At 41.8% G+C, this 19,994-nt stretch overlaps 1 protein-coding gene across 1 annotated transcript in view; it reads right to left on the bottom strand.

Moving 5' to 3' along the window:
• Positions 1-612: 612 nt before the first annotated feature.
• Positions 613-19,994, bottom strand: part of LOC130109869 (low-density lipoprotein receptor-related protein 8-like) — a 42,713-nt gene continuing 23,331 nt past the window's right edge. Inside the window, exons 7-15 of the mRNA XM_056276840.1 lie at positions 19,409-19,580; positions 12,892-13,107; positions 11,183-11,301; positions 10,592-10,731; positions 9,111-9,252; positions 8,526-8,651; positions 6,067-6,141; positions 1,837-1,979; positions 613-1,209 (exon numbers count right to left, since the gene is read on the bottom strand). Of these exons, the coding sequence (XP_056132815.1) occupies positions 1,174-1,209; positions 1,837-1,979; positions 6,067-6,141; positions 8,526-8,651; positions 9,111-9,252; positions 10,592-10,731; positions 11,183-11,301; positions 12,892-13,107; positions 19,409-19,580 (1,169 nt within the window). The 3' untranslated portion in view covers positions 613-1,173. The remainder of the gene's footprint in view (positions 1,210-1,836; positions 1,980-6,066; positions 6,142-8,525; positions 8,652-9,110; positions 9,253-10,591; positions 10,732-11,182; positions 11,302-12,891; positions 13,108-19,408; positions 19,581-19,994) is intronic.

Here is a 19,994-nt window from a genome sequence, read left to right as displayed (position 1 = left end):
CCAAGTGGGGCATTACTTCTGCCCAATAGTGAGTAATCCTGTTCCCTCGAATTTACATGCAACTGACATTAATCCTTTTTAACACTTAACAGAATAGGCCTTTAGTGGAGAACGTACAGAATGAAGTGATGCATCCTCACAGCAATCTGTATGTGAGATTGTTAAAGAAAGATAGTTTTGCTCAAGACAATAAGGAGGAAGGTGGGTTAAAAATCATGGAACAACTGATGCTGGAAGAAAAAAAATGTCACACTAACAATTCAAATTGTGGAAATTGGAATTAGTGCAATATCTGAAACTGTTTGGATTGAGAAAGTGAAAAGAAAAAGAAATGAATTCATTACATTTCCAAAGTTGGCCCTCAGGGTAAAAGCCCTTACAGCTGGGATACAACAGGCATTAGTGTGACATGCAGGGCAAAACAATAACATACTGCAGAAATAACCTGGCCAACAAGAAGTAGGAATCTAACCAGAGCGCTGAGATGCCATTTCTGGACAAGTTCAACCCAAAAACGTTGCTGAAAATGTTCGCCTTGCGTGCCACAGCCTTGAGAGTCACTGACCTTCCCATGTTCTGTATTCAGAATACAAACTGCTCCCATCAGGTAGATGCTACAGGGTTCCTATTAAATACAGGAAAATATACCTGAACGGATATAAAATCTCTCTCATCCCTCCATCAGTGAATTTCCTAAACTCAGGACATAAGGAGGGTCTGAAATGAGGGGCTGTGTTGCACGTATTTGAGTGCACTTTATTGACTATTATTGCACTATGCATGTATGTATTTTTTACATGGTAGCCTTTATTTCCGGACAAATAAAGTATTCTTGAATCTTGAAAATACACAGACAACATCAACAACCAAAAAGTGCATTATATTCTCTGGGACTAACAGCAATGTTTTTCCTACCGCATACCTAGCAAACTTGGTTAACAGACTATAAAGAAACACTGACCAAAATCCAAAGTCTGCCCTACTTAAAGACCGTCATTAATCTTGGACAGTTTTCCTGGGAGTCATACACCCAGCCAAGGAGCATGTAGGTCAGTGTTGATCAGCTCCTGTGTGCTCCCGCAGTGCTGAGACAGGAAGGGGTGAAGTCAGACTAGCAGAAGTTGGTGAACACCTATGCCATCACCCCAGGCATACACTCGCTCATTCACTGGCTCAGTCGTGCCCACAGTTCATCTTAAGCAGCATTTCCTGTGTGTGTGTGTGTGTGTGTGTGTGTGTGTGTGTGTGTGTGTGTGTGTGTGTAGGGGAGAAGGAAGCACATGGTTTAGTTGTCACTTAAGCCTTTTAGCCAACGGCATCTAGTCAAATTTAACTGATGTGAGTGGTCACAGGGGCCTTTTTGGGGGACTATAGAAAACGGGGTGGTTAAAAAAAATAATACAATTTGGATAATGATAACTTCTATTCATAAATTTAAAGAGGCGAACAGTGGGCATTTGCCTGCTCTTGGAGCTTATGGTACACTTCTTTTCAAGAGCCAAAAAACCTTTATCAACATATTGGGCTATGCATAATATTCTAATTAAGGTGTTCAATTAAATTATTCTTCCACAGTTTTGTGTTGTCTGCTCTGACAGTCAAAACTTTTTAACTTCGCACAAATTATTCTTACTCATAAATGGTATTTGAGCAATAACCTCAACTTAAGTCCAAAGGACTTAAATCTGATTTCATACTCTTTGTGAAAAACCCGAGTGAATGATTTATGAAGGAAACTGTTTTTAACTATGGTTGACAAACGAGGCCCTAAGTTTTTATCTGTGAGTGTGTGCATTCCAATGTGTGCGTTCAAATGTTTGCCTTGACAGTACATACATGCGGGCTTCTGGGCGGGTCCCGGATGAGTGGGTCCTGGGACTCTGTGAGGGAGAAGCTCTGCACAGTGTGATTCCTGGTAGGCCAAAGCTCTTCCCTCCACCACCACAGAGTCACTCCAACCAGCAGCACACTGAGGAACACTGGGAGAAGAAGCGCATGTGCACGCACACACACACACACACACACGCACACACACAAAGCTTATTTAAAAAAAAAAAGAAGGAATAAAAGCTTCAGTCACCTCAGCCTCACACAGACGTCCTAAACGGCCTCCCTCTCTCGTTCTCAAAGACAAGGCCCTCCTAGCTTTAATTAAACTGAAAGAGACCTTTTTTGTGACCTGTGCTGTCGGCAGGCTTGGCATCCGAGACAGAGTTAATCTGTGAGTGGAGTTCAGATTCTCCACCTGCAAAGGCAATCTATATTAATTATCAAGAACCGCTTAAAACAACTCTGTCCTTTGGATGATATGTGGGAAGACAAGAGCACAGGGTTTTTGTTTTACATTTATAGCCCCCACCGGTCCCCCCCTCTTCTTCATGCTTGATCAGCTACCACTTAGCATCGCTTCTCCATGAGGGGGACAATCACAAGTGAAACAAAGAAACTCAGTAATGAAAAAATGACAGCACGTATCTGATAAGACAGAGATAGAAACACGCTGACATGTGCTCGACAAAACATAATTAAATCGAGCTTATCAAAATCAGTTTAGGATAGCAGTTATAAAGGAGAAGACGGAATAAAAGGGAAAAAGGGGGTGAAAGGAATAAGAAGGAGGATGTAAACCAGAGAGTGTTCCAGGGAGTGTGTGAGGCACATGATAGCAGTGTGTCTGTGCATGTGATGCGTCTGTGAGTGCATGGGATTAATCCCAATTAATTCTGGTGCCAGAGAGCCGCAACTTATCATAGTGTCTCCAGGCAGCACACAGGCTCTGCAGTCACCCACATGTCCCACAGTCATGCAGACACCCCACGACCAAGAGAACAGCTTGAGCCCAAAGCACTGCAACCCCAGAGGAACACCGAGCCTACAGGGAGGCCAGGAGCCCACAGAACAACAACCCTGCATGCCCCCGAGGAGCACAAGCCAGTCCCCAAAGGCACAAGCCAGGCCTGCACTCCAGACTCGCACCCCCACCGCCAACCCCCAGGCACAGACATGGGACCGGAGCCACAGACAGCAAGCACAGACTGCCAGCCGGAAACCAGGCCCTGCGACCAATGGACCGACACACCGCCGAGACTGCCCACCCAGTGGGCTGGCGGGGGGGGGGGGGGGGGGTTGCCCATCCATGCCTGATGTAGGAGCAGGCAGAGTGGGACTCATTTTTAGCCCAGGACTTTCATGCCTCAGACCAGCCCACAAGTTATTATACTGTAGATATGTATATAATTACAGCTTTACTATACAAGTTTGCTATAGTACATCATTGTTAATCACATTGTATTTTTCTAGAACATCATTTCCAATTCAGTACAAAGGAGTGTAGTTTACCAACTTTAGTTTATATTATATACACACACACACACATATATATACATATATATTATTGCCATCAAAATTAACACATTCATTTTGTGATTAATTTGAAATATTAAACGCGTTGTAAAAATTAATACAGCTGTGTTGAGTTTACTAGGAAGCGGCGGCTGTGCGAGGTGGTTTTACTGACATTTGGGATGATTCGGTTGTGGGCTCTCCCTCCTGCTTGTTGGCGTATGGAGAGCTGTCTTTTTCCCCCTACTCTGCTCCTCGCTGGACTCTTATAGTGCCCGACGTTGGTCTCGGTTTTCTGTGATTCGCCATTTCGAACACGTAATGACTGTCATGAATTCACTACACTTTCAATTCAACTGGCGCTGGTCCACAATTTTTGTTGTTAATTATGATTTATATTAGTGCATGCAAGAAACTATTGCCTTCAAAGCCGATATCCAATTTTAATGGCCTTGATGGTTTTGAAATTCCACTGGCAGTTTAACATATAGGCCTTGCTTTTGTTATTATTTCTGATGATGCCTACAAGAAATATGCCTTTCAAGCTGACATTCAATTTTGATGGTTTTATTGGAAATCTGTAGTTCACAGGAGAGCATCTGTGTTCAAAGTTAAAAAGGTGGTATTAAACAATAGTATTTGAATTTAAATATACTTCCCTTTGTGTTGATTCGACATTAATATATTGAGAGAGAATAAAACAAAAACTTATCCAACCCTGAAACATCCATCCATTCTCTGAACCACTTATCCTGCTCTCAGGGTTGCGGGGATGCTGGAGCCTATTCCAGCAGTCATTGGGTGGCAGGCGGGGATATGTATTGCAATATTCTCCAGTCTCTACCACCTCACATTGTGTTTTTGTAGATCATCAAAATCTAATTTTCAGTGCAAAAGACTGAACTACTAAAGATATACAATCCTCAAACATGAATATACAAATATTGCTCTGTTCTCCCTGGCTCGTCTTCTGTGTGGAGTTTGCATGTTCTCCCCGTGTCTGCGTGGGTTTCCTTCCACAGTCCAAAGGACATGTAGGTCAGGTGAATCAGCCATAATAAATTGTCCTTAGGTGTGAATGTGTGTGTGGGCCCTGTGATGGCTTGGCAACCTGTCCAGGGTGTCTCCCCGCCTGCCACCCAATGACTGCAGGGATAGGCTCCAGCATCCCCACGACCCTGAGTAAGGATAAGCGGTTTGGATAATAGATGGATGAATGAATGCTCTGTTCTCTCCAACTTTGTTATTCACAATGTAACTTTCTAAGGACACCATACTCTTTCCCTGTGGATGACTAACGTTCACAAACGCCTGGGCGGTGCACTGGTCTCTGAAACGTTGTTTATTACAGTATCGTTGTCCAAAGACATGAGAATGTCTTTCTCAGTGCACATGAACATGAATGTCTGAACGTGCTTCTGGGTTAAAGTGCTCCGGAGTTTTTTTTATGAATTTCACTGTTGAGAAGCTTCTCTCAGAGGTTACTTGTGTGATGGACAGCATTAATAGTAACTTGTAGGCAGGTCCAATCACATGGTAGGCATCAGATAGGAGATTGTACTGAGAGAGGATTAGATGAACACAAATGACAGGTTTTACAAGAGGAACAAGTTTTGCTCTCTAATTACATATCCTGCTGTTCCATGGAAGGATCTTCCTCACTTCCTTGTGGCATCTCACAGGCTGTCCTGACAGTATCACCCTCCAGAGGGGACATCTTTAGTTTGTCCCACTGGGATGCAAGGCTGAACAGCTCACCATATAATGTGCCAACTGTAGCTCTGTAGTCAAACCTAAGCAGACATTTGCTTATTTCTCTGAGAGCTGAGTTGGGGAGCCCATCATCCTTCACTTGAACAAAGCTTCTTGTGTCCAGACAGGCAAAATCTGAGCAACGCTTTGCATTAGCATTTTGCACTCTGGCGTTCTGTTGGCCGATACTCATTATGCTTCCTCCTGTATACTGTTCTGTTCCTCCAATTGTGAATGTGTGCTACCTCTTTCATTACAAACCAAGTGTGTTCTCCTTTTGTCAATCTGATCAGTGTCGCCCCTTCTCTTTCTTTGTGTTGCGCCATGGTTTATGGCAGCACATTGTCTCAGGCTGTTTGAACCCATGCTTTCACAGTTGGGATACTCCGTTCAGTGTCAATGTGCCAATCCCACATGTCTATGGCAGGCAGGCTGCATTGCACACAAAAAAAAAAACATGAGGCAGAAACAACCCCATGCTCTCTCAATACATTAGGCAGGACAGTGCATGTTTTGATTTGCAACAACCCAACTCCAATGAATATACCACAATCACAGGGCTTCAATTAACAGATAAAATAGCTCTTTGTCAAAAGCTTTTGAAATGTCAAAATGGGTCAAGCTTGTTTTTAAAGTGCATGAAGCAATATTTTTGATATCAACAGTGAATCAAATGACTCCCTGTAATGACAGGATTGCTAGTACGGCCGATCACATCAAGAATTAACAGCGGTCAGTCAACAGTTTTCCTGAAGCAGACAGGCTTCGTCTTCTCTTTCAGCTCATATTAGGCATTATCCAGTCTGAAGATGTCACCTCTCCTCCCAATCTGACCATAGAATTTGCATTGTCAGAAGGTGACTTGGAAAATAAACTGTTTCTGGTTTGGATGTGTATATAGCTGAAAAACAGGGGAAGAATGGACAGAATAGTGTAAGAAAGAAAACGAAAGATGGAGGTGCTGAAACCCACCGATGAGGGAGAGGATTGCAGTAAACGTTGGATCAGTTAGAGCCGGCTCAGGTAAAGTCCGGGTGATGGCTGTTTCTGAAATGGAAAAAAAAAAATCACCATTACAGAATATAAAACTAGCATGCAACCAATTCTAATGTGTAAAAAAAAAAATTTTGTATTGTCCCAAAACAACCCTTTAAAATGGTTTGTTTTGTTTTAGTTGCACAGGGACACAACATAAAAGAAAAATAAAAACACTTAAAATGGGACATTGAATGTTTTTCTATAAAATAAAATGAAAAAAAGGGGGGCATGAAATTAAATTTGTGTTTCAATGAAAACAAACAACCTATCAAAATAATGGGAAAACCCCCTGGTCAGCCATTGTGCAGTCAGTAGTGATGGGTGGGTCGGCTTGGGAGCCACCCGAACCCACAGCTTCAAGGGACAGACTGCAATCCAACCTACAGCTGGCAAACGGACAGTTTTGTTTTTTTTAAATACCCCCCCACCCCACCCCAAGAATTTGGCCTGGTTTGCAGGATAATATAAACAGTAGACCACACCATAGGCTTCGGCTACTGGATAGGATTTCTGCTTAGTATTTAGCCATATTGTTGAATCACAGAATAACTATCTTGGCTTACTCTGGGTGTGTGTGTGTGTGTGTGTGTGTGTTACAGATCGAACAGATAAATGCTCATTTGATAGGCTACAAGACTAAAGCCCAAACACACTGAAACTGTCTGACAGGTGCGTTTTAAAGTACACCTATTGTTTGAAGTACACCTAATGGCCGAACGCACACCAAAAGTATTATGAGGTGCATCAAACTGTCTTGACGCACCTACTCAGACCTCGTTTTGATTTTGGAGTGTCAAATGAGGACCCAGCGACCAAAGCTAGTTTTTCTGCAGCCGCAGTACCTAGCTTTATGTGACTTTCACCCACCTGGAGGAAAAATTAAAAGATGAAATGAGATGGCTGGTCCCCAGTGGCTTTACCAGTGCTCTACTCCAGACCAACTGATAAAAGCAGCAGCACGCACCCAACAGTTGCCTTACTGCCTCGTGTAATGTTATAGTTTACTCAAATAGAAATTTATAGAAAATTAATGGGGGTATCTGCAAAGTATACCAACTTGTGTCTCCTTGCATATAAATAGCAACCTTTTCCCAAAATACTCTGGTTCTGTGGTGTTGGCATTTCAAATCTAAAACATACTGATAGAAATGTAACTGACAGACATTTGAAATCTAGGATCCTGGGCTTTAATATTGTAACGTGCATGGATAAGCCGCTCGACTAAGGGTTAGACCCGCCAGCCAGCGGCCAGCGTGTCTTCTTATCCATGCACGTTACAATATTGATGTGTCTTTTTCCTCTCTGTATCTTGGAGTTCCCCCTAAAAACTTATGTAAAGGTGATGCCTATCTCCTGAAAAATTTCCTAGTAGCATCTAAAAAGCTGTCATCAAATGTTGGCTGCAGAGAAATCCCCCAAATATGGACCTTTTTACTAAAATTGTCAATTATATATGCTCCATGTAAAAGATGACTTTTGCCTTTCGTCTACAGAAAGACAAAGGGGAAAAATGAGATTGTCACTTAAAGGAAACTGTTGTTGATCAGGGTTTTTTTTTCCTCGTTAGGCAACATTGCTGAAATCGCTGTGTGATGGCGTATACCTGTATGTCCATCTTTGGTGTCTGATGATAACAAGCAAGATTGTCAGAGGGGGTGGAGCAGCGACTGGGACAGCTCAGAAGAGTGGGGGAATTGCCAGGTACAATTGGGGGGGCATTGAGAAAAAACCCCATAAAAACAAAAGAGCAACCCTGTTTGACATTTTACATATGCAGCAGCACAATATGAATAGAGAAAGCAGGGGGAATATTTCTCATCACTGACTTCTTGCATATAACTGAGCATCTCCTCCCATTGCTCGGCACCTGCTTTCCACACAGTGCAATGCAGTGCTGGAGCAAGCCATGTTTCTTTAAAAGAGGCCCTCGGTGGAAACAAGACCTCATTCTACGTATACGCATTCACTAGAAATGGGGCTTATACGGGCATATTTCACCTAGAGTTGCAAGCAGGACATCTTGCCATTTATTTTTACATTGCATTTAAAGGGAAATTTCACCAATGGTTTTGTGTATGTGCAATCAGTACTGATGAGTAATGTAGTGGATTGAAGCAATTAAGTCCTCACTGTGTATGATATTGATGTTCTCCTGCCCACATAGTATTTTCCACAGTGCCTACACATACCAGAATGCATTGCATGTAAGCTTCTGGATCATTGTCCATAAAATCTTACCATTCAAATTGGGGTCTGATGGATGCTTCTTCATGTTTTTTGGGGGGGTTTTTTGTGTTCACACACAGAGACAAAGAGACACAGAGACACAGAGACACACACACACACACACACACACACACAAACAAACGAACCTAACTAAATGAATTATTTACCATTATCCTCACTTGGTCCTGTCTTGTCAGAAGCACAGATGAACTGCGGTTTTTCAGTGTCAGAGAAAAGGTCAGGGATGCACCAGTGCTGGCACACCTTCCCAGTACTGCCACACACAGCGGGCCCTGAGGGGTTAGACAGAGAGAAGAAGAAAAGGTCAACCACAACCAATGGCCTTATTGTCAAGAAAACATTGTCCATTTTGCCTCTACATATTATTCAACCACAAAGGACAACCTGGGTGAGATCATGACATGCAACGTTATTTTTTTTTAATTAATTATGTTTACTTTTAATTTCCTCTCCCTCTAATGGGGAGTCAAGGTTGTCTAAGTGGTAAACGATAACATAAAACTTGCCCTTAAAAAAAAAAGCAAGCTGTTGAGTTGATAACGATTTTTATATCAAGACAAAAAAAAAATCAGTTTTATAAAAATACAAGGCAAACACTGATGTGCAGCTACATGTGTGCATCTCAAGGGAACATGCAAATAAATAAACATGACATTGAATTGTGTGTAATATGGGGAAGTGCCCTTTAGAAAGAAAAAAAAAATCTGCTGACTGACAGTGCCAAATCATACCATGTGGCTGAAGGATGGGGTGAGCGAGGACCAGTTCCCCCGGAGGGACGATGCCGGTTCTGAGGACTTGGAAGTGACTACCATTGTGTTTGTTGGCACTGCAGACAGACCGGGTGACCTCTTCTGTCCAGAACACCCGCCCCTGAGATTTAACAAGGCTACTTAAACTTCCAATTGACCAGTTATCCATTTCATTCAAGGCAGGCATTTGTAAAGTTATTCTCTCTGACATTCTTTTACTACCATCATGAGGACCAGGGCCCTCATAATGTACAAGTCATACCAAACACCAAAGCAGAGAACTTGTTCACCAAGGCTTGGTTTGAGAGCGTTTCATTGGGCTCCATTGTCCGGTTTGGACGATGGGGGAGAATAAATCATCGTAGACTCATCAATTAAAAGCTGGAACAACAACCAACCATAGCTAACGATTTGGAAGTTATCAAGCATGGCTGGAAGGGGTCTTGGCTGAAACAGGTGAGCGCAAGTTGAAATCAACTTCCCAATCTCTCATCCCAACTATTTTTACCTCCACTTACATAAATAAAATATTTTTGAGCAATATCTAGGGAGGGTAGGTCCAGTGTGATACGGTTTCTAAATTATGATGTTAACTAATATATTTTCCAACTATAGGCCTCGTAAAGTCAGCTATACACATCTTTCCCTCATCAAAACTGGGAGAATACCGTCTGCATTTTCATCCTTTTAATTCAGCGCTATTATTTATTAGCATTTTTTTCCCCATTGGATACATTGCTAACTCAAAATGATGGGTGAGTTAGCCACCTGGGGTTAGCATTAAAGTTTTGTTAAAAAATAATTTGAGTGTGATTTTTTTACCTTGAAAGTTAGGGTGAAGCAAAAAAAAACAAAAACAAAAAACAATCAGGATAAAATGTTTGTGTGATGTGGAGAGAAAATAGCTGAAGGCTTTTTGGCCTTTAACTACTGTAGGCTTCATTGTGGCCTAGAAGCTAGGCTAAGTGCAACATAAATAGCTGCTTTTGTAGCCTTGGAAAAGCACGTAAGGCAATTTGAGATGTATTTAGGCGGCACGGTGGTTAGCGTGGTTGCCTCACAGCAAGAAGGTCCTGGGTTCGAGCCCCAGGGTAGTCAAACCTTGGGGGTCGAACCCAGGTCATCCTCTGTGTGGAGTTTGCATGTTCTCCACGTGTCTGCGTGGGCTTCCTCCGGGTGCTCCGGTTTCCTCCCACAGTCCAAAGACTTGTAGGTCAGGTGAATCGGCCATACTTAAATTGTCCCTAAGTGTGAATGTGTGTGTTGGCCCTGTTATGGCCTGTCCAGGGTGTCTCCCCGCCTGCTGCCCAATGACTCCTGGGATAAGCTCCAGCATCCCCGCGACCCCGAGAACAGGATAAGCGGACTGGATAATGGATGGATACATTGCAGACAAGAGGAAGGAAAACAAGCTGGCCCCTCTTCTCAGCCCAGAAATGTTAGAACCTCTCCGTTTGTACCTCAAACACAGCCAGTCCGACAGGCCGGTCCAGGTAACCATTAGACTCCACCACCGTCTTCCGGTAACGGCCCTGGAAGTCAACCCTGGAGATGGTCCGCATCCCTCGGTCAGCCCAGTACAGCAACTGACGAGTCACATCTACAAATACATTTTTTTAACACATCTGTTATATAAACTGCTGCCAGACAATGATGCATGCTGTAGGTAATATCGACAGTCTATTTAATATCTAATGCAAAGCACACTGCAATGCATTTTAATGTGTGCTATATAGGACTGGATTGATTGAGCATGCTAACCAGTAGTTAGTGTGAAGTTCTGTTGCAAATATGCTAGTGTTAACCAGGTTAGGTGTCAATACATCTCAACATAATTTAATTTTTGGCTTTTAAATTATAAAAGAGAACATATGACAAAGATCAAGACTCAATTTCCAGTATAGTTTTGCTTAGTAAAACAGATAGGCTTTATGGTTGAGAGGAACACAGCGTTTAACAATATGATATAACCAACAGAGAACTCCAAAACCAACCAAATTTATACAGAAGTCTAAAACTTAACCACAGACTCAAGAGAAGTGTAGACATACCCAGACAGACAGCCACAGGGTTGTGTATTGAGGAAATAACAAGTGACATCCGATCTTGGCCGTCCAAGCTCGCCCTCTCAATCTTTGGGGAGTTGCCGCTCTCTGACCAAAACAGCAACCTAAGAAAATAGCTGAAGTCAGATTGAGCTCACACTGCTCTGCTTTTTTAAATTAGAATCAGATGATAGTGGAGTGAGTTTACACACAGGGAATGCAAATTGGTGTGTTGACTTTTACGAGACACTGGTATCAAGTTAATTGGGGAGTGACTGCAAGGCGAACTGGAGCTGGCCATTTCAAGAAAAGCATTATTCAAGTGCCCAATAGCAATTACATGTTTCTTTATTTTCTTAAATTTGTCCATGTATCCATTATCTACATGGGATGTATACTTTAAAATTTTTGGAAACTTTTCATACTTCCTACATGTAGAGATGGTGCAGGGCAATGCGGCTGAAAATGGTATCACAATTAAAATTCTATTCTGCCAATAAAAGTTATAAAAATATTTGTAAAGGTACCATTTCAGTCAAGTTTAATGGGTTAATTTTGTTCCTGGATGAAAAATGACAAGTTAAGAAGATTAAATGCCATTTCCTGAATCTGTACATAGCTACCATTTCTGAGGTGCTCAGATAGTACAATGGAGTAATATGTAGGATGAACAGATTTTTAAAATCCCAAACCGGGACCCTAAAAAGTATACCGCACGTTCGTGCACGTGCACATGCATACGCACGTGCTCAAAAGCTTGTCTGTCTCGCCGGACAGGATATATTGAAGGATTTTTATCCCCTCCCACTAAAAAATTTTACAGATATTTGTTGGGACAATCTCGGTCAAGCTGGAATGTCTGGTCACCCTAGTAATATGACAACATCTAAACAGTTCATATCCTGATGAGCTCAGCTGGGTTGGCAATGTTATTTCCTCACCATTGCAGATAATGACCCCTACGTCTAGTATTACTGCATCTGGGCTACTTGAAGTGGTTGTTGGCCTTCCTTGTTATGCACTGGGTTTGCTTTTCTCCACCTACCTACCAGAGCAATGAATTAAAGTTTTAAACTTTTTCTGGTTTTGTCCATGTGTCAACTCAATAAAAATTCTTGACAGCAAATCAGCATTCCAAAAAAGAAAATGAGAAGACCATATAAGTAAGACGTGTCGTATGAGATGACACAATGACCCCCCCCCCACACACACACACATACACACATACACACACACAGGCAACACCTCTACACATGTGGGAATCTGAGGGTATATTGTAATGTTAATACCAGAAAGCCATTAATATTACTGGCTGTAAAGTGACAGCAGCTCTTTTACAGTGTTGATGTTGATTAGTGATCAGTATGTAAAGTGGGCTTTTAAACATGGTTATTCATTTTAACAAGCATCAGCAATAAACCTATTTTGTAATTAAAAAACAACAGTACATCATTTTTGACTCCTCATTTTTGACAGTGGAGTCAAAAATGATGGCATAACGCCATATTCTGCGGAGAAAACCGCTCACCCTGACAAACATAGCAGCAAGGTAGTCCAGGTTCACAGAGGCCATCATGTGACCTAGAGGTCACAGGTTTGATTCCCCACAACAGCTAATGTGCCAATTTATCTCAGCAATGTGTCTTGTTGTACTAGCTTTGAAGGAGACCCTGAACAGTGGCTCTATCAAGCGTCAACAGCCTGTTCCTGCTCACCCTAGAAAAGGTTCCACAGCAACTGCGGTAGGCTTGTCCAGCCCTGCGATAAGCAGTCGCTGTGCCGAGCCATCCAGCAGGGCAACGTTGATAGAGCCAGCCTCCCTATCAGTCCAGTACAAGAGGAGGTGAATCCAGTCCACTGCCAGACCCGACACTGAACCCTGACCTTTAAGCACCAGCACAGGCTTCTGGGGTTTTCCATCCATGGAGACCCTGGGGAAAGAACCACTGGTGAATGGTTAGAACATAACATCTGATTTGGAAGACGGTTTCATCCAAAGTGCAACACATCATAGACTACTTAAACATAGCTTATAAAGCTTAATATTGTCAAAACCTGAACGGTGAGAGGTCATGGGTACCAAAAACTTCCTGACCTCTATATCTCTGATCTGTGCATTGTATTGTCCTTTTCAAAAGTGCTTTGTAAGGAACCTGAGTGTTTTATGTATATAAACTTCACACAAAAAGTAAGGAAATTTGTGTTTGGTAGATTACTTCTTTGTTGTAACAATGCTTCGTGGCAATAAATCTTATATCAGGCACCTGATTGTCAGCACCTGGGGTACCAGAAGCTCAAAACAAGAGTCAATAGCAACTGCAAAATAAGCTGTTTGGCATTGGCAGAGAAGATTTGGCAAATTTTTCATGGGCGCAACCCACATCTGCTGCTCATCCCACAAATGCATGTTCCTTACAAATGTGGCGCCATTTAAAAGGGAAATAAACAGGCTTTCCAACGGCATAAGATTTATTGCCAAGAAGCATTGTTACAACAAAGAAATAATCTACCAAACACAAATTTCCTTACTTTTTGTGCCAAGTATATATATATATATATATATATATATATATATATATATATAGTATAGATAGATAGATAGATAGATAGATAGATAGATAGATAGATAGATACAGTGCACCCGGAAAGTATTCACACCCCTTCACTTTCCCCACATTTTGTTATGTTACAGCCTTATTCCAAAATGGATTAAATTCCTTTTTTTCTCTCATCAATCTACACACAATACCCCATAATGGCAAAGTGAAAAAGGTTTTGTAGAAATTTTTGCAAATTTATTAAAAATAAAAAACTGAAATATTGCATGTACATAAGTATTCACACCCTTTACTCAGTACTTGGTTGAGGCACCCTTTGCAGCGATTACAGCCTCAAGTCTTCTTGGGTATGAAGCTTCAAGCTTGGCACACCTATATTTGGGGTATTTCTCCCATTCTTCTCTGCAGATCCTCTCGAGCTCTGACCAAGAACCCAATGGTCACTCTGACAGAGCTCCAGTGTTCCTCTGTGGAGATGGGAGAACCTTCCAGAAGGACTACCATCTCTGCAGCACTCCACCAATCAGGCCTTTATGGTAGAGTGGCCAGATGGAAGCCTCTGCTCAGTAAAAGGCACATGACAGCCCGTTGGAGTTTGCCAGAAAGCACCTAAAGGACTCTCAGACCATGAGAAACAAGATTCTCTGGTCTGATGAAACCAAGATTGAACTCTTTGGTCTGAATGCCAAACGTCACATCTGGAGGAAACCAGGCACCTCTCATCACCTTGCTAATACCATCCCTACAGTGAAGCATGATGGTGGCAGCATCATGCTGTGGGGATGTTTTTCAGCGGCAGGAACTGGGAGACTAGTCAGGATCGAGGGAAAGATGAATGGAGCAAAGTACAGAGAGATCCTTGATGTAAACCTGCTCCAGAGCGCTCAGGACCTCAGACTGTGTCGAAGGTTTACCTTTCAACACGACAAAGACCCTAAGCACACAGCCAAGACAACGAAGGAGTGGCTTCAGGACAAATCTATGAATGTCCTTGAGTGGCCCAGCCAGAGCCCAGACTTGAAACCCATTGAACTTCTCTGGAAAGACCTGAAAATAGCTGTGCAGCGACGCTCCCCATCTAACCTTACAGAGCTCGAGAGGATCTGCAGAGAAGAATGGGAGAAATACCCCAAATATAGGTGTGCCAAGCTTGAAGCTTCATACCCAAGAAGACTTGAGGCTGTAATCGCTGCAAAGGGTGCCTCAACCAAGTACTGAGTAAAGGGTGTGAATACTTATGTACATGCAATATTTCAGTTTTTTATTTTTAATAAATTTGCAAATATTTCTACAAAACCTTTTTTTGCTTTGTCATTACGGGGTATTGTGTGTAGATTGATGAGAAAAAAAGAAATTTAATCCATTTTGGAACAAGGCTGTAACATAAAATGTGGGGAAAGTGAATGGGTGTGAATACTTTCCGGATGCACTGTAGATAGATAGATAATATTAAGAACATTAATAAGCAGCAAACAACTATTTGCAATGTAAAGAGATGGTGTAGTAATGGCATCCTGAGCAGAGAATTGAAGTCACACTCCCTCTGTGTGTTGTAATCGGAGCTTCTGTTCATTGTTGTGGAAGCCGGTCCGGCCGAGCGGGCACATTAGTACATGTGAGAAACGTTTGCCCTTCCCGCATTCATACAGAGACTAAGAGAGTGACCTCCCAGACAGCATTGGAAAAGAAATGGCAGAGTGTACTTCGAAGCTTTCAGCTGAAGCCAGTCTTTCTCCACTGAAGAAACCACATTCTTTGGCTAAAAAAATTGGTTTGGTCCATCCGGGTAGCATAGTGGTCTATTCCATTGCATACCAACACGGGGATCACTGGTTCGAATCCCCGTGTTGTTACCTCCGGCTTAGTCGGGCATCCCTACAGACACAATTGGCCGTGTCTGCAAGTGGGAAGCCGGATGTGGATATGTGTCCTGGTTGCTGCACTAGCGCCTCCTCTGATTGGTCGGGGCACCTGTTTGGGGGGAGGGGGAACTGGGGAGAATACCGTGATCTTCCCACATGCTACGCGCCCCTGGCGAAACTCCTCACTGTCAGGTGAAAAGCAGCAGCTGGTAACTCCACATGTGTCGGGGGAAGCATGTGGTAGTCTGCAGCCCTCCCCGGATCAGCACAGGGGGTAGAGCAGCAACCAGGATGGCTCGGAAGAGTGAGGTAATTGGCCAGGAACAATTGTTTTTCTTTCCCTTTTGTATGTGTTTAATTGGGAGAGTACTGCTGGCGTTATGTGTGGCTGCTGCTTCTCCCTCTCATAGCCCCCCCTTCTCATCCCCCCTGTATGTTTGTGCTATGTTTATCTGTTATCTTCTTTCGCCACCGTTTATTGTAAAGTGACTTTGAGTGTTAGAAAAGGCCTATATAAGTTTGATTAATTATTATTATTAAATTTTGAAAAAAAAGAAAAGAAAAGAAAGATTTGGTTTGGTTTAAGATGCTGGTGCTCTAGTGCGACATCTAGTGGGGCTGAATATCATCCATACCAACTTCATGGGATCGGAGTGCCTCTTTTGGAACCCAGACCCAATTAAAACAATGGCGGCCAGAATTTAGAAATTGTGTTGACAAAAATTTCATTGAGAATTTACTGAGAAACTTAGCTGAATCAAGAGTTAATACACTTTTTCACCAGTGGATTGACTTTTCCACGATCTCTCCACAAGTTTTAGCTCAATTTCAATGCCATAAAAAAACACAAAAAAAAAACTATTTTTAGAGTTGCCACTGACAAAGTGCGTTTTAACACATTGTGTATATATATATATATATATATATATATATAAACAGCTAATGATTGCTTATGGCATGAAACAGGCTTGTATTGTCTCAAAGAATTTACGTGACTCACTGGATTATTTTGCTCAGATGTTGAGCACTTTCCCTACCATTGAGTGTTTCTTTTAACAAAGTTATAAATTTATATATATATATATATATATATATATATATATATATATATATATATATATATACACTACCGTTCAAAAGTTTGGGATCACATTGAAATGTCCATATTTTTGAAGGAAAAGCACTGTACTTTTCAATGAAGATAACTTTAAACTAGTCTTAACTTTAAAGAAATACACTCTATACATTGCTAATGTGGTAAATGACTATTCTAGCTGCAAATGTCTGGTTTTTGGTGCAATATCTACATAGGTGTATAGAGGCCCATTTCAAGCAACTATCACTCCAGTGTTCTAATGGTACAATGTGTTTGCTCATTGGCTCAGAAGGCTAATTGATGATTAGAAAACCCTTGTGCAATCATGTTCACACATCTGAAAACAGTTTAGCTCGTTACAGAAGCTACAAAACTGACCTTCCTTTGAGCAGATTGAGTTTCTGGAGCATCACATTTGTGGGGTCAATTAAACGCTCAAAATGGCCAGAAAAAGAGAACTTTCATCTGAAACTCGACAGTCTATTCTTGTTCTTAGAAATGAAGGCTATTCCATGCGAGAAATTGCTAAGAAATTGAAGATTTCCTACACCGGTGTGTACTACTCCCTTCAGAGGACAGCACAAACAGGCTCTAACCAGAGTAGAAAAAGAAGTGGGAGGCCGCTTTGCACAACTGAGCAAGAAGATAAGTACATTAGAGTCTCTAGTTTGAGAAACAGACGCCTCACAGGTCCCCAACTGGCATCTTCATTAAATAGTACCCGCAAAACACCAGTGTCAACATCTACAGTGAAGAGGCGGCTGCGGGATTCTGGGCTTCAGGGCAGAATGGCAAAGAAAAAGCCATATCTGAGACTGACCAATAAAAGAAAAAGATTAAGATGGGCAAAAGAACACAGACATTGGACAGAGGAAGACTGGAAAAAAGTGTTGTGGACGGATGAATCCAAGTTTGAGGTGTTTGGATCACAAAGAAGAACGTTTGTGAGACGCAGAACAAATGAAAAGATGCTGGAAGAATGCCTGACGCCATCTGTTAAGCATGGTGGAGGTAATGTGATGGTCTGGGGTTGCTTTGGTGCTGGTAAGGTGGGAGATTTGTACAGGGTAAAAGGGATTCTGAATAAGGAAGGCTATCACTCCATTTTGCAACGCCATGCCATACCCAGTGGACAGCGCTTGATTGGAGCCAATTTCATCCTACAACAGGACAATGACCCTAAACACACCTCTAAATTGTGCAAGAACTATTTAGAGCAGAAGCAGGCAGCTGGTATTCTATCGGTAATGGAGTGGCCAGCGCAGTCACCAGATCTGAACCCCATTGAGCTGTTGTGGGAGCAGCTTGACCGTATGGTACGCAAGAAGTGCCCATCCAACCAATTCAACTTGTGGGAGCTGCTTCTGGAAGCGTGGGGTGCAATTTCTCCAGATTACCTCAACAAATTAACAGCTAGAATGCCAAAGGTCTGCAATGCTGTAATTGCTGCAAATGGAGGATTCTTTGACGAAAGCAAAGTTTGATGTAAAAAAAATCTTATTTCAAATACAAATCATTATTTCTAACCTTGTCAATGTCTTGACTCTATTTTCTATTCATTTCACAACATATGGTGGTGAATAAGTGTGACTTTTCATGGAAAACACAAAATTGTTTGGGTGATCCCAAACTTTTGAACGGTAGTGTATATATACGATGTGAAAGTCAGTCTATGTTTTAAATACTGTATTTAAGCTACTCATCAACTTTTGCAAGCTTTAATTTAAACTAAGACAAACCATTGCACACATACAAATTCTAAGGCCCCACTGTGATGGTTTCACCTGCTGTTTTTTATATTTTTTATATTTTTATATTGCTCAATCCATCTTCAGCAGATTTGATGCTGTGTTTCCATTACTTTCACAAAATTATAATTTTCCATAACATTTCCAAGGCCGGAAAATTGTATTTTCAAATATTTGACTTTTCCAGTTTTTTCATGACCGTATGAACCCTGTGATTCTTCTAACTAGGTTTTAACACAGTGCGATGATGTTGCAGATTTATTTGAAATTAAGTCTATACATTTTGTATCTGCGCTTTATCACTGAATGTGCAGTAAGAATTTTGAGATCTCATGTTGGGGTTTCAGTGTGGCACACCCACACCTTTTGGTGACAAGATGTTTTTAGCCATCAGCCATGCTGTCTATTCTTTGATACTAAATCCAAGGTTTCCGACATCTCGAACAAGACAAACAAATAGCAGATGGAACAAATGTGTTCTGTCGTGGAAATATCACCAGCAACAAAAGCCTTCCCGCTCTAAACGTTTTTGTTAAACTTGCTTAAATGTGTGACATAAATGTTAATATTAATTAATCCTAAGGAATGTTTTTGTTAAGTAGACGGCATGTCTCTATTGGATTTAAAGAAAAACATGAGCACATTAAGAGCAACATCTGCTGAAAAGTCATGTGACCTTGTGCTGTACTAGTCCATGGCAACGGTTTTCCGAATGAAGTTTTTTTTTTCAATGTAAAGTTGATTATCACTCTTCATCTTGGTTTTCTAATCTTTTAAAAGGTCATGTTGTCTGACCTGTACAGTTTTTCTTTCCTTCCATGTCCCTTTACCTCGAGAGAAAACCAACCAAACTCAGGTACCAGAGCCACAACTTGACAATATGTGTAGCTCTGTGAACAAACAACAAAATATGAGACGGTGCCTCATTTGCATGCTGGATAGAATGGTTCCAGGTAGCATTTACTTACCTATATATAAATCCATGTCTCTGCCGGGCCAAGTACAGCGTGTGACTGGCAGCTATGGCGGCCATGGGCCCTGGTCCTCGCAAATGAGCGGCCAGTTCTGTGTACTCAGCTCCAGTGGTACTGATCCACCGCACACCTTCAGAACTGCTAAAAACCAACCGGGCCTCTTCTCCTAGAAAGACATGCAAAAAAAAACAACCCAAGAACACCATTAGGTCCCGTTTCTTTCATTACGCAATGATCCTATGGATCACTGTTCTTCCTAAAACATCTAGGCTCTACACACAATCATTTCAGCACTGTATGATGGTTAACATCACATATTTACACTACGTAAAAATGGAAGCAAAACTGCTTTGTTATACAGCACAGGTGGAGATTTTACAGTCATGTCACCAAAATTCCTCCATGAGGAACCTGTTCCTTTGAAAAGACTGGCACCAAAGGACCCTGAAAATAACAGCAAAAGAACAACTTCCACCAGGCTGGAATTGCATCTACACATACGGGCTTTCTTTCTGTGACTGGTTCAACACTCACACCTCTTTGTTTCAACAAGAACATGGAAAAAAAAAAAAACCCGATT

The sequence above is a fragment of the Lampris incognitus genome, chromosome 3 (genome assembly GCF_029633865.1).
Source record: "Lampris incognitus isolate fLamInc1 chromosome 3, fLamInc1.hap2, whole genome shotgun sequence".
Taxonomy (NCBI): domain Eukaryota; kingdom Metazoa; phylum Chordata; class Actinopteri; order Lampriformes; family Lampridae; genus Lampris; species Lampris incognitus.
The sequence above is the reverse complement of the archived record's forward strand: the minus strand, read 5'-3'. Positions and strand labels throughout refer to the sequence as shown.